This window comes from Ochotona curzoniae, unplaced genomic scaffold (assembly GCF_017591425.1).
Source record: "Ochotona curzoniae isolate NIBS_2020 unplaced genomic scaffold, NIBS_Ocur_1.0 contig_908, whole genome shotgun sequence".
Taxonomy (NCBI): Eukaryota; Metazoa; Chordata; class Mammalia; order Lagomorpha; family Ochotonidae; genus Ochotona; species Ochotona curzoniae.
Genome location: NW_024466607.1, coordinates 6,362,153 through 6,374,772, shown reverse-complemented (window position 1 = coordinate 6,374,772; position 12,620 = coordinate 6,362,153). Strand labels below are relative to the sequence as shown.

The following is a 12,620-nucleotide window of genomic DNA, read 5'->3' as shown; positions in this document are numbered from 1 at the left end:
GGAAAAGTCACATCCCATTATTATTATTTTTAACACAAATAATAAATATTCTCTGAGCAAAACAGAGAATTCAGACACAAGGGAAGGAAAGCTCGCCAAGTGGGGATCCTGCTGGCCGCTGGGCTCGCCTCTCCCCAGTCTAAGGGCGGAACTCACAGTGCCCTGTGACTCCAGTGTCCAGCCCTGGCATGAAGTGGAAGTGGGCATGGGGGGCAGGGGAGGGTGCCAGGTCCTGCTGGGGAAGTGAAAGTGGCTCTGAGCCCTCCCGCCTCTGCCAGGGGCTGCCCACAGTGGGTGGTGCTGCCTCTGACTGCAATGGGGGTTCTGCCCCTGCCAGTATCTTTTTTGGGATCCCCAGAGCCCTGGGCTGTGATGCACAGAAGAAAGAGGTCCCCTGAATCCCATAGACTACTCTGAACCCCCTACTTGGAGGGAGCTGCAGCCCAGGTCAAACAAGGAAGCTGGGCTCCCCTGGTTTCAGGCAGCGGCTCAGCAGGCTCGGGAACTCCCTCCTCAAGGCCAGCTGGACCCAGGCTCCCAATCCCAGCTTTTCAGAGCCTCAAAGTCATGCTGAGCTGGATTCAAACCCCAACCACTCCTGTTTGACAAAGTGGCTGTGTGATGAGCCCTGGCCTCTTTCGGCAGTGAGCCCGGGAAACCCTCTACTCAGGCAGGGAGGGACCAAGTTGTGAGTGGGCTTGGGGGCCTGGGCTCATGGCCCCTCTCACCCCATGGACCGGCCCCAACCATGGCTGGACATTGGGCCGTGTGGCACATCTGTGCTGACCTCACTGGCTTCCCGGGGCTGGGGCTGCTGGGGAGGGGTCTCCCCCATCCTCTTCCTCTAGGCCTCCTTCCTGCTGCCCTGGGTGGCTGTTGGGCCCTTCCGTCCGGACACACATCTATCGCACCTCGGGCGTGAGCGTCCTGCTCTGGCCCTGACTCATGTCCTGTTTCTTGGAGCTGGAAATAGTTGCCCCAGGATGGCTGCACGGGCGGGGGCGGGAGGGACCTGTCCCAAGCCCAGCAGGCTACCAGCAGCCCAAGATGTGCTCCACATACCATCGGGGTAGGCAGCTAGGCCTGTGGGTTGCCGAACCCAGTGGAACCCTGAGTGCTTCTCACAGCTGCAGCTCCTCATTCCTGCTGTACCCTTGTGCACCCCCAGGGGGCTTCCTGGGTCTTCTGGCCACTCGGCCCCCTGTGAGCCCAAGAAGCCTGTGTGTGCAAGGACAAACCTGCTCCACATCACTGCCTCCTCTGTCTGCGGCTGCTTCTCTCTCTCTCTCTCTCTTAAAGATTGACTGATATGTTTAAGGCAAAGTGACAGAGAGAGGGAGAGATATGAATCTTCCATCCATTGGCTCCCTCCCCAAATGACGACAGCAGGTGGGGCTAGGCCAAGCTAAAGCCTGGTCATTCATCCAGGTCTGCCATGCAGGTGGCAGGGGCCCACCTGCTGCTGCTCTCCCAGGTGCATTAGCAGGGAGCTGGATGGGAAGTGGAACAACTTGGGATGTTGGTATTGTCAGAGGCTTAACTTGCTGTGCCACGGCACCAGCCCCTCCACCTTGTCTTCTTCCCATGCTGATGTCCCATAGTGACCTGTGGGACTGGGCGAGATGGGCCCCTAACACCCTTTCCTCTCCATGGCCTGGGCCCCCCGCCCCCGCACTTCCAGGCCCCCCGCCCCGGGTGCCTCTGCTTTGGCCACTGCATGCTCCGAGTAGGCCCTGCTGCCTGCCACCTGCCTGGTTTCTTCACCTGTTAGGCTCTCCCAGGTTCACCTGTTAGGCTGTCACAGCAGCCACGCTGCCTTCCCATCCGGCAGCCTCGCTCTGCCTTCTGCCTCCCAGGGATCCGGGTTCGACGACTCCTCCTGGGTCCCTTTCATTGCTATGCCCAGCACTGAAAAATGTTGCCCCCGTGGCAGGCAGCTAGGCAGACAGGCTCTGTCCAAGGTCCTGCTACTGGGGTGTGGCAAAGGCAAGGGTCCCCTCAAACCTCCCATGCCACAGGAGACCCCAGGGTGCTAAGAGCTAGGAGTAGCTGGCAGGCTGGCAAGCTGGGCCTGTGTGTCTCACTCCAGTCGAGCCATTACCGGAAATCTGCATCTTCCCAGGCCAGGCTGGGGGTGGGGTGGGGGCAACTTCCTAGGATAGATTGTTAAGCAGCAGCAGGCCCAGCGTGAAGTCTGCCACCTCCTGTCAGCCTGCCCTGGTGGTAGGAAGGGGGCAGGGCACTGGCCAGGAAACGGTGGAGAGCCTTCATTCATCTCTTGCTCGTTCACTTGCCCCGTGAGCCTGCTTTGAGCCCAGTGATGTGCCAGATACATCTGGCCCACAGATCTGGCTCTTGCTTAGCCGAGGAGACAGAGCAACAGAAACATTGTCCCCTAGGGTGGATGCTGGCGGCGGGGTGAAGTCCAGGGGAATCCAGAGAAGGGTCACCAGGCTGGGAAGCCTGGAGCCTCATGGGGAGACAGGAGACCTGGGGGGCACCTGATCTCACCAGCCCAGGGAACTCAGGCATCTCGGGGCTTCAGGGTTTCAGAGTCGGGGCCAGGGAGGCCCGAGGGCAGTGGGAGGGAGGAAGGAGGAGAAGGGGAGCAGCCCGACCATGCAGTCACTCCTGACTGGGGATGGATGATGTCATCCAAAAGCCCCTAAAGGACTTGTTCCAAGTTCCTCAACAGAAAGGATGGTTAGGGCCAGGGAAATCCACGCTGAGTGATGACTCACTCGGGCTCTGGGGCCGGGTCACCCAAGGCCAGAAGCTAGACTACTCAAGCTTGAGGACAGCCTGGAGCAGGCTGAGCCCTCCAAGCAGGGATCAGGCTGTTGCAGGCTGACAGTGAAGGTGCCTCATCAAGAACCCCCTTAGCCACCCTAGGGGCTGCAGGTCTGGCCAACCTGGCTGAGTCCCCCAGGGCCTGACTGTCACCAGTGGCACACCTGTTCCTGGGACAGCACTGGGCTCTTTCCTGGTCCCCACACCAGCACTGTCTGCTGGGGAGGGGGGCCCTCAGAACCACTCCCTCTGTCCACACAAATGCACACTTGACCCCTACACGTGGGCTCCACCCCACAGCGCCACGTACCCCAGGTACAACGAGCCAGGGTCTTTTTCACCTTTACTCTGCAGATTACAGGAGAGGCTGGCTGCCTGGGTGGACTGGGGGGCCTCCCTTGGGGGCCAGGAGGTAAGTCAGTGTGTGGCTACCCCAGCTTCCCTGGGCAGGAAGGGCAGGCCCTTCCTGCTTTGCTTCAGGGCCACCAACTATGCGGAGCGTCGGGAAGGGGGCTCCCATTTCTGGCAGAGTGCAGACAGGGTGGGTGGTCCATGCAACGGGCTGCTTGGGAGGAGCCAACACCGAACGATCCTGGAGAGGCTGGGACCCTTTGAACTCCATCCCCCATGTGAGCCAGTTCCTGACAACCTCCCATCTGGAGTCCCCTTGCAAGTCAAGTGCCCTAGTCCTGGCCTCTGAACAGCCCCTCAGCCACCCCTGTCCTCTCCCTGCCTCTGTCACTGCCCATTCAGGCTCCACCTGGAGTCATGCAGCAGCCTGCCTCTACCCCCTGCCAGCCTGGTACCCTCTGAGCCACAGGCTGGGCTGCCACATCTCTGCTGGACAGGTGGAGTGACTTCTGACAGATGTGGCCCAGCAGGGTCGCTTCATCATGGCTGACCTTCAGGAGTCGTCTATTTCCAAACAGTCATGGGATCTGACCTCTGCAGATTGGCCACGTGGATTGAAATGCCACACAGTGCTCCCATAGGCAGGTGCAACATCGTGTGTCCCTTTAACATAAAAACCTCAAAAGAAAGTGGGAATAGGGGTGGGGGAGAACCAGCTGGGAGGGCCTTGTGCCTCAGTTCCCCCAGCCAGAAGTTGTAGGGTTGTTGTAGGACTTGAATACAATTTTGGAATCTGTAGTACGCAGGGTATTCCAAAAGTTCACAAAAGTATCCACTGTGAGAAAGCAAGGCCTCAATTTCTCAATTTTTGATGCTCAGACTTCACCTTCCCCTCTGCCTGTCTCGACCTTGTGTGTGTGAGATGCTTAGAGCCAGTTATAGCCCAAAGGGGGTTGGCTGAGTTTGTGTCACCATCATCTTCATCGTTTTCTTCTCTGCACGGCAGGGAGAGGTGCCTGGAGCAGCACCCAGCCCCTGCTGTGAGCCAAGACCGACCATCAGCGGCCCATTTTCCAGAAGGGAAAGCAGAGACTCAGAGGAGAGGGTGAGGCTGGAGGGGAAGGGGGGAGGGACTGGAGGTGAGGTCTTGGCTCAGGGACGGGGAGCAACAGGTGAGGCTGTGACGAGAGCGGGGCCTTGTGGACCGCTGCTCCCTCAGAGATTGGGGCAGGGGGAGTCAGAGCTGGGCAGGAGGAGGGGTTCAGTGCCCCCCCCGGAAGCAGTCACCATTGGTCAGGAGCTGCTTACAAGCCCTCCAGGACCTGTCTTGTTTCATCCCCATGGGCCTAGAGAGGCGGGAACGCAAACCCATTTCACAGGTACAGAAACCAAGGCCCAGAGAGGTGAAAATATGAATCCTAGATCACAGAGACAGGACAGATAGGATTGGGATCCAAATCCAGCTGCAGGAGCACTGGTGGGATGACAACCCCACAGTTTGACTGACAGCCCTCCTCACTGGGCCTCACTGGGCCTTGTCCCTGGAGGATGGGGAACAGCCGGACCCAAGGGAAAACCCCCATCTGTGGCTGACGCTGTGGTGCAGCCTGTCGAGGTGCCACATGCGGCGATTGTTGGCATCTCATATTGGTCACCAGTTGAGTCCTGGCTACTCCACCTCCAATCCAGCTCCTTGTTAATGTGCCTGGGAAGGCAGTCGAAGATGGCCCAAGCACCCACGAGGAGACTCGTAAGGAATCCCAGGCTTGTGGTTTCAGCAACCATTTGGCAGATGGAAGATCTCTGTCTCTCCCTCTCTCTGTTATCAGATAAATAAAATAAATAAAATAGATCTTTTTTAAAAACAACCTTCCTGCCTTGGGCAGCTAAGCGGCTGCAGGTGAGTCACTTCCTGTCTGGGCCTCTGGTGTGGGTGGGTACAACGGCCTCTGCTTGGTGGAGATGAAGCCCAGGGACCACCACCCTTGGTGAGCCTGCCCTACCTGCTGGCTCAGCCCAAACTCCATCAACACCATGGGATGGGCATAGCTAGACAGGTACGGCTGGAATCCAGAACCAGAACCTTCTCTGAGCCTCAGCTTACACATCTCCCCAATGGGGTCAGTTGCAGGGACTCTGATGGCTTTTGTACGATGTGGCAGGGGACGGCGGAAAGAGCATTCAGTAGGTGTGTTGTATACAGTAGGTACTTAACATGACAGCTCCCTGACCTCATTAGGCAACCCCCCTGCCCCCGTGGCTCCTGTCACTGGGGATCTCCCATCCCACTCCGGGGAGACTGTCTCCTAGCGATGGCGGTAGCTGGGGGAATGTGGGTGGGGGCCCCTGGGGCAGCGGCGGCAGCCGCACAGAGGCCTTAGTGTGAAGCTGCCTGGGGTCAGCCGGCGTGTCAGAGAATGCTGCCCATTATCCGCTGCACAAGGCACAAAGGGGCAGGCGCCTGCCATGGGTGCCACAGAGGGCAGGACCAAGGCGCTCACACGCAGCCATGAGAGCCATTTCCTCCAGCCCACGGCATCCAAGAACACAGCAACGTTCCACTAGACTCTGGCGGGGGCCGGCTGGGCCTGGCTGTCCCTGCTGAGCCCCAGAAGCAGACGCTGCAAGCGGGGAAGGGACCCTGGCTAGGCGGGCAGGGCCTCTGCTGAGGTGGAAGGTGTGTCCGTAAGCGCCAAGGGCAGGCTGGCCTGAAGCGCATCTCCTGCAGGTGTTGCTGCTGGAGAGGGTCCCACCCCTCGAGGTTACCCCGCTGGGACCCACGGCAGAGACAGGAGAGCTCGTGGTGGCTAAAGTGCAAGAAGGACAGCTTTTGGCCCTGTCAGGGACCCTAGCTGGGGCAGAGCTCTACTGGAAGAATGTCTCCAGAATCTTCTAGTCCACTGGGCAGTACTTGAGGGAGGGGGCTGGTTTCCTGCAGGAAGGCATTCTCTGAGGCCAGTCCCAGGGGAGCAGAGGGCAGGAGCCCCCTCTTACACACACAGCTCTGGCCCCACTGTTGTTTTTTCCAATTGAAGAAGAAAAACATTTCCTCCCGCTCCAGGTTCTGCCCTGGGCAGTGGGAGATGGAGAACAAACAGGACAGGGCCAGGGCAAAGGGCCCTGCTGCTGGCCCTGGGGCCACCAGCTCCTCATCCTTGAAGACCTCGGCCCTCCCCAGCACTTCCCAAACCACAGGCATTTACAGACCACCTGGGTGACGGCCTCCTTCCAATTCCCACAGAAATCCACTCCCTTGGCAAAGACTTCAGCAAATCCGTGCATCCTGGGAACTCCGGCCGCCTGCCAGCTGCCTCAAAGCAGTGAGCGCCTGCAGGGGCGTCCTGGGACCATCAACAGCCCTCGGTTGGATCGGGACAAATGTCACACACTGTGTCACTACAGCTACGTTTGCTTCTTGATAGAATCAAATGGAAACGAGCCTGAGTCAGAAGGAATTCACCTTCAGCTGACGCTTGGGCACAGGGCTGGCCCGTCTGGGTTGGTTAATTCAGAGGTGTTTAGTGTCAGTTCCAGAGTTCTCGCTTTGATCCCCTCCCAAATACACTGGGGACCTAGTCCATAGCTGCTGGCACCTGCCCTGCCCAACCAGGGGCATTGGTGGGGGGTGATGGCAGGGGAGCTGCTGCCCTGTCCATGCTGGACCAAAGGGGGATAGGATAAGGGAGACCGATCCAGGTTAAAGTCCCTTTGTTTCCCCATCTGTGAGATGACTCTAGCCTAGGGCAGTGCTGGGCACAGGACTTTATCCTTAGTGGACGTGGGACAAGAAGCAGGGCCTGGTTTTCTGCTGTGATCCTGCAGCCTCACTTCCTGGCCTCAGGAGGAGCCCTTGTGGGGGGTGGGAGCATCAGTCAGCACCTTGGTGGGGATGGGGGCAGAGACCAGCATCTTCGAGTGTCCACAGCCTCCCCGGGGCCAGGGGCTGTTGTAATTGCCCCTGTTTTGCCATCCAGGAAACTGAGGTTCAGAGAGGGCTGTGTTTCCACTGAGGTCGCACAGTGCTGCTTACCCCCCAGTTTAGGTGAGGCTCCTCAGACTTCGGACTGCCACTCTCGGCTCTGATACCCGCGGTCTGGTGTGCCAGCAGTTGGCTGGGCCCGGCCGTTCACCAGGAACCAGTAGCAGTGGAGAAACAGTGCAGTATCCTCAGGGCTCAGAGGGGGGAGCTGTAGGATGCAGCAAGATGAGCGTGAGACAGGAAGGAGGGACGCGAGGGCCAGAGCTGGTGGGGACAGGGAGGCAGAGAGAGGAGAGATAGAGACCCACACAGGAATGAGGACCTGGTGGGGTACGGTCAGAAAGAGGAAGACAGAGACCTAGACCGACTAGCTGGAGGAAGCAGGGCCGGGCCAGGAGGCAGCGGGTGGGCAGGGAGTGCAGAGGAGTGCAGGAGGAAGTGTTCCCTGGCTGCTCCACTGTCTGCCCCCACAGGTGGCAGTGCCCTCCCCACGCAGCAGAGGAGGGCAGGGAGCTCAGTCCTATGGGGAAGTCTTGGGGGGAGGGAACCCCAAGCTCAGGGGGCTTCTGAGAGGGGACCCCCCTGCAGTTCTGCAGAAGCGCTGGGTCAGGGTGTAGGGGTGGGACAGGCTGGTGGGAGGGCAGGAAAGCCAGGGTGCTGGGCAGAGGAAGTTGGGAGGGATGAATGCAGGCCTAGCCTTTCCTGCCTACCCTGGTGTGGCATACAGAAACCTCCTGTCCTTCCTTCCTGGCCGGGTGGAACAAGAAGGAGCAAGGCTGCCAGGCGCCATGTGGCAGCTGGGGCTGAGAGCAGGACCCTGCTGGCCCAGGCCGGCTTGGGGCACCACGGCTCTAAGTCCTCTGGGCTGCTGGGCCCTCAGTTTCTGCCTCAGTGGGATGGGACAGTCAGCAGAGGCCCCAGTCGCCAAGGGTGTATGCAAGGACAAAGTGCAAGCATCAAAGTGTTCGGTGCCCAGCATGGAGCCAGCCCCGCGGGGCACCCTCTGTACCCCAGTTGCTCACACTGCTCTGCCCTCCCTCCAAGCATCCACCGGCCCCTTTCACGGAGAAGGGAGAAGTGTGCCCCGGTGCCAGCTGCCCGGTGGCATGCCGTAAGTCTGGGAGGGTCCTGCAGAAGCGGGGACAAAAGGAAAGTGCTTGGTGCCTTCATGGGGCGTGGGGGTGGCTTGGGGCCTCCGGGGGAGTCTAGCCCAGCCTGCCCCAGGCCCCAAACATTTCCTGTAGCCTCCCATGCTCTCCCGATGCCCAGGTCTGACCGCAAGCACTGGGCTCCTTCCCTGCCAGTAAACTCGTTCACCGGACTGGGATTTGGACGGGAGGGAGCGCGCCCCATGCCCTGCTGGCCCAGGACACGAGAGACGGGGCTGCGGGTCTCCAAGCAGGGACGGAATAGCAGGCCACGAGGGAAGGAGGAACTGAGGGTCGCGGGGTGGAGGCAGAGACAGAGCGAGAAGGGCAGAGGACGGGGCCGGGCGGGATGACGGAGGTGGCAGGGCAAGACTCGCAAGACAGCGGCTCGGAGACGCGCCCCACACGGAGCTGAGCCGAGCAGGACAGAGACTCGTGGAGAGCGAGCGACAGGGACAGGCAGGTCGCGAGGGCGGGACGCGCCGGAGCCGGCAGGGGTGCGCGGAGGGGCGCGGGCCGGAGGCGGCGGGGAGGTCCCGGGGGGCGCGCCCCCCGACAGCGGCAAGGCCGGCCCGGGCGGGGCGGGCCGGGGGCGGGGCGCCGGGGGAGGGGCCGCCGCGGAGCCGCCCCCGCCCCGCCCCCGGGCTGTGCCGCTCGCCGGAGCCGGGCCGGGGCGCCGGGGCCGGGGGCGGCTGGCGCGGGCAGGAAGCTCCTCGCGGCCCGGGCCCGCCCCCCGCCTCTCGCCGCCTCCGGGCTCCGGCTCCCGGCCGCGCCGCGCCCCATGCACTCGCCGCGCCGCGCAGCCCGCGCACGCCCGGATGGCTCGTCGCGCCGCGGGCGGCGCAGCCCCTAGCTCCCGGGCGGCCGCGGCCGGGTCCCCGCCGCCGCCGCCGCCGTCCCCGCGCCGTCCGCTCCGGGGGCCCCCGCTGTGCCCTCCGCCGCTGCTGCTCCTGCTGCTCCTGGGGGCGGCGCGGGCCGGCGCCCTGGAGATCCAGCGCCGCTTCCCCTCGCCCACGCCCACCAACAACTTCGCCCTGGACGGCGCGGCGGGCACCGTGTACCTGGCCGCCGTGAACCGCCTCTACCAGCTGTCGGGCGCCAACCTGAGCCTGGAGGCCGAGGCGGCCGTGGGCCCCGTGGCCGACAGCCCGCTGTGCCACGCCCCGCAGCTGCCGCAGGCCTCGTGCGAGCACCCGCGGCGCCTCACCGACAACTACAACAAGATCCTGCAGCTGGACCCGGGCCAGGGCCTGGTGGTCGTGTGCGGCTCCATCTACCAGGGCTTCTGCCAGCTGCGGCGCCGGGGCAACATCTCGGCCGTGGCCGTGGCCTTCCCGCCCGCTGCCCCACCCGCCGCGCCTGTGGCCGTGTTCCCCAGCATGCTCAACGTGGCCGCCAACCACGCGAACGCGTCCACCGTGGCGCTGGTGCTGCCGCCGGCCGCCGGCACCGGGGGCAGCCGCCTGCTCGTGGGCGCCACGTACACGGGCTACGGCAGCGCCTTCTTCCCGCGCAACCGCAGCCTGGAGGACCACCGCTTCGAAAACACGCCCGAGATCTCCATCCGCTCGCTAGACGCGCGTGGCGACCTGGCCAAACTCTTCACTTTCGACCTCAACCCCTCCGACGACAACATCCTCAAGATCAAGCAGGGCGCCAAAGAGCAGCACAAGCTGGGCTTCGTGCGCGCCTTCCTGCACCCGCCGGAGCAGCGGCCGGGCGTGCCGTCGTACGCGTACCTGGCGCTCAACAGCGAGGCGCGTGCGGGCGACAAGGAGAGCCAGGCGCGGAGCCTGCTGGCGCGCATCTGCCTGCCCCGGGGCGCCGGCGGCGACGCCAAGAAGCTCACCGAGTCCTACATCCAGCTGGGCTTGCAGTGCGCGGGCGGCGCGGGCCGCGGCGACCTCTACAGCCGCCTGGTGTCGGTCTTCCCTGCGCGCGAGCTGCTCTTTGCCGTCTTCGAGCGGCCCCAGGGAACCCCCGCGGCCCGCGCTGCCCCGGCCGCGCTCTGCGCTTTCCGCTTCGCCGACGTGCGGGCCGCCATCCGCGCCGCGCGCACCGCCTGCTTCGTGGAGCCTGCGCCCGACGTGGTGGCCGTACTGGACAGCGTAGTGCAGGGCACGGGGCCGGCCTGCGAACGCAAGCGCAATATCCAGGTACGGCCGGGCGGCGGGGTGCACAAGGTGTGGGGTCCGAGGCGGGTGTAGTGGCCAGTAGGCAGCGGGAGTTTGTGGGACTCTTGGCAACCTTGGGCAGGGCGGGAACGTGCTGGGAACCAGGTGTGAATTTCAGGTGCACCGATGCGGGTGCGCCCTGGAAGACCCCGGGTGCCAACCTTGACTGAGGAGGGTGAAGGAAACTGGGTGAGTGCGGCTGCTTCCAGGCGCACACATCTAGTTGTGCCTGGAGGGGTCGGCGTTGCCAAAGGTACCCAGGTGTTCCCCGAAGCGAGAACCAGAGGTTCACATGCAGCCAGATGTGCACGTGTGGGTCTCAGGCGTGTGTGAGTGTACACCTGGCCCAGAAGTGTGCTCTGGGACAGCTGGGTGTATCCATCAGAGCTACCCCTGCTGGTTGACAGATGTGTGCCAGGGTGTGGCAGATGTGCGATGAAGCACACAGGTGTGCACCAGGATCCTGGGTGCCAAAGTGAGAGTGACAAAGGTGTGTGCCCTAGATTTGTGTGCCAGTGGGCGGGGCCTGCCAGAGCGTAGGTAGGTGGGTGTGCTGAGGGACTCTGGGTGCGCAGGGGAGTTCGGAAGGAATACCCTCCTTCTGCCAGTATTTACAGAGCACTTAGCATGCAGCAGGCATAGGGGATAGACAGAGTGCTGTGGGGTCCCCACTAGGTGTGTCTACATATCCCAACGACATCCCTCTGAGGCAGGGGCTGTGCTGGGTTCTGTTTACCAGATGAGGCAGGCACAGGGAGGTTAAGTAGCTTGCTCAAGGTCACCCAGCTGGGGACAGGCAGAGGTGGGAGTGGAATCTTGGCTTTGGCACCTCAGCATCTGTTGAGGCCCTGCTTGCTTGGGGGCATGGAACTCAGAGAGAGAGAGAGAGAGAGAGAGAGAGAGAGAGAGAGAGAGAGTGTGTGTGTGTGTGTGTGTGTGTGTGTGTTGGGGGAGTCCCGGGCAGCTGGGGGGGGCTAGAATAAGGGGAGAAAACAGGCATGTTTGTGGGGCTGGTGGCAGGGAGCAGGCGGAGCCCAGGAATAGGAGGCCGGGGTTTCTGAGGCTGCGCAGGGCAGTGGTCAGAGGGCCAGGCTGGGAAGGGCCATGTACTGCTCCTAGGGACAAGACACTGCAGTGCGAGAGGGGACGCTGCCTTTCTCCTCAAGATGAGCACCAGCAAGGCCCTGGGTGGTGGTGGGGGTACTCCCTCCATTTGCCCACTTCGCTGCACCCACTCTTGGGGCCCTGCTTGTGACCGCGACAAGATTCGAAAGATTAATTGTCCCCCCACCTCCTCCGTGGGCGTGCCCAACACTGGGCCTTTGAGAAAACAGATTCCTTCTGCCCTGCTCAGGCTCCCACGACTGTCTGCCGCCCCGCCGGCCACCCTGCAGGTGAAGGTCATCGTGGGTGAGACGGGCAGTGTCCCAGGGCGCCACTGTCCTGCCAGGGCTGCCTGCCCAGTTGTGGTCATTGTGGTCAGGACACCCACCCTTCCCTTCCCCGGGGCCTGCTTGGCTGTGGCTGTCACTGGGGCGGGGGGGGGCATGGATGGGGCGCTCAGGGCTGGAAGAGGTGAGAGGACCCCCTCTGCAGCCCCTGCTGCCCCGAGGGCATGTGGAGGCCAGGAGGGTGGGGTGCCGGGCCACCCCCCTACCCAGCCCCAGCAGCTCCAGGCCTGTGTTGGGACCCTGGTATGAACCACACTATTTGTTGCCTCAGCCTCCCGGATTCCCCACCCCCTCTGGAATAAATGTCCCGGTTCCCACGGTCCCTGGTCCCCAGGCTGGCCCTGCGGTGACTCACCCTGCCGAGGGGCAGGGCTCTCCAGGGACACAGCCCCAGGGACTGAGAGGCCAGGGCTCCCTCCCTCCTCACCCCAAGTCCTTCTAGGCCACCTTCCTGAGTACCCAGAGCCCTCTTCCCTCAGGCCTGGTGGTAGGCAAGGCTCTTGGCGCCTTCTCCCAGTTGTGCCCTATACCCTGGGTCTGGACCTGTCAGCAGGGGTGGGCGCAGGACTGGGGGGAGTGGTCATCGTTGGGGTCACTCCGGGCTGTGGCTGAATCCCCTGATGCCCATCCCTGACCGTCACAGCTGCGTGGCCTTGGGCACGTCATTTAACCCCTGTGAACCTCAGTGTCTCCAGCTATCAAGTGGGGACGGGGATCATCCATATGT

The 12,620-nt window shown here is 62.6% G+C and overlaps 1 protein-coding gene across 1 annotated transcript in view; it reads left to right on the top strand.

Annotated features, from left to right (window-relative positions):
• The first annotated feature begins 9,086 nt into the window (after positions 1 to 9,086).
• The window catches only part of PLXND1 (plexin D1), a 39,094-nt gene continuing 35,560 nt past the window's right edge, over positions 9,087 to 12,620 (top strand). The window contains 1 exon segment of the mRNA XM_040995238.1: positions 9,087 to 10,424. Coding sequence (XP_040851172.1) covers positions 9,087 to 10,424 — 1,338 coding nt within the window.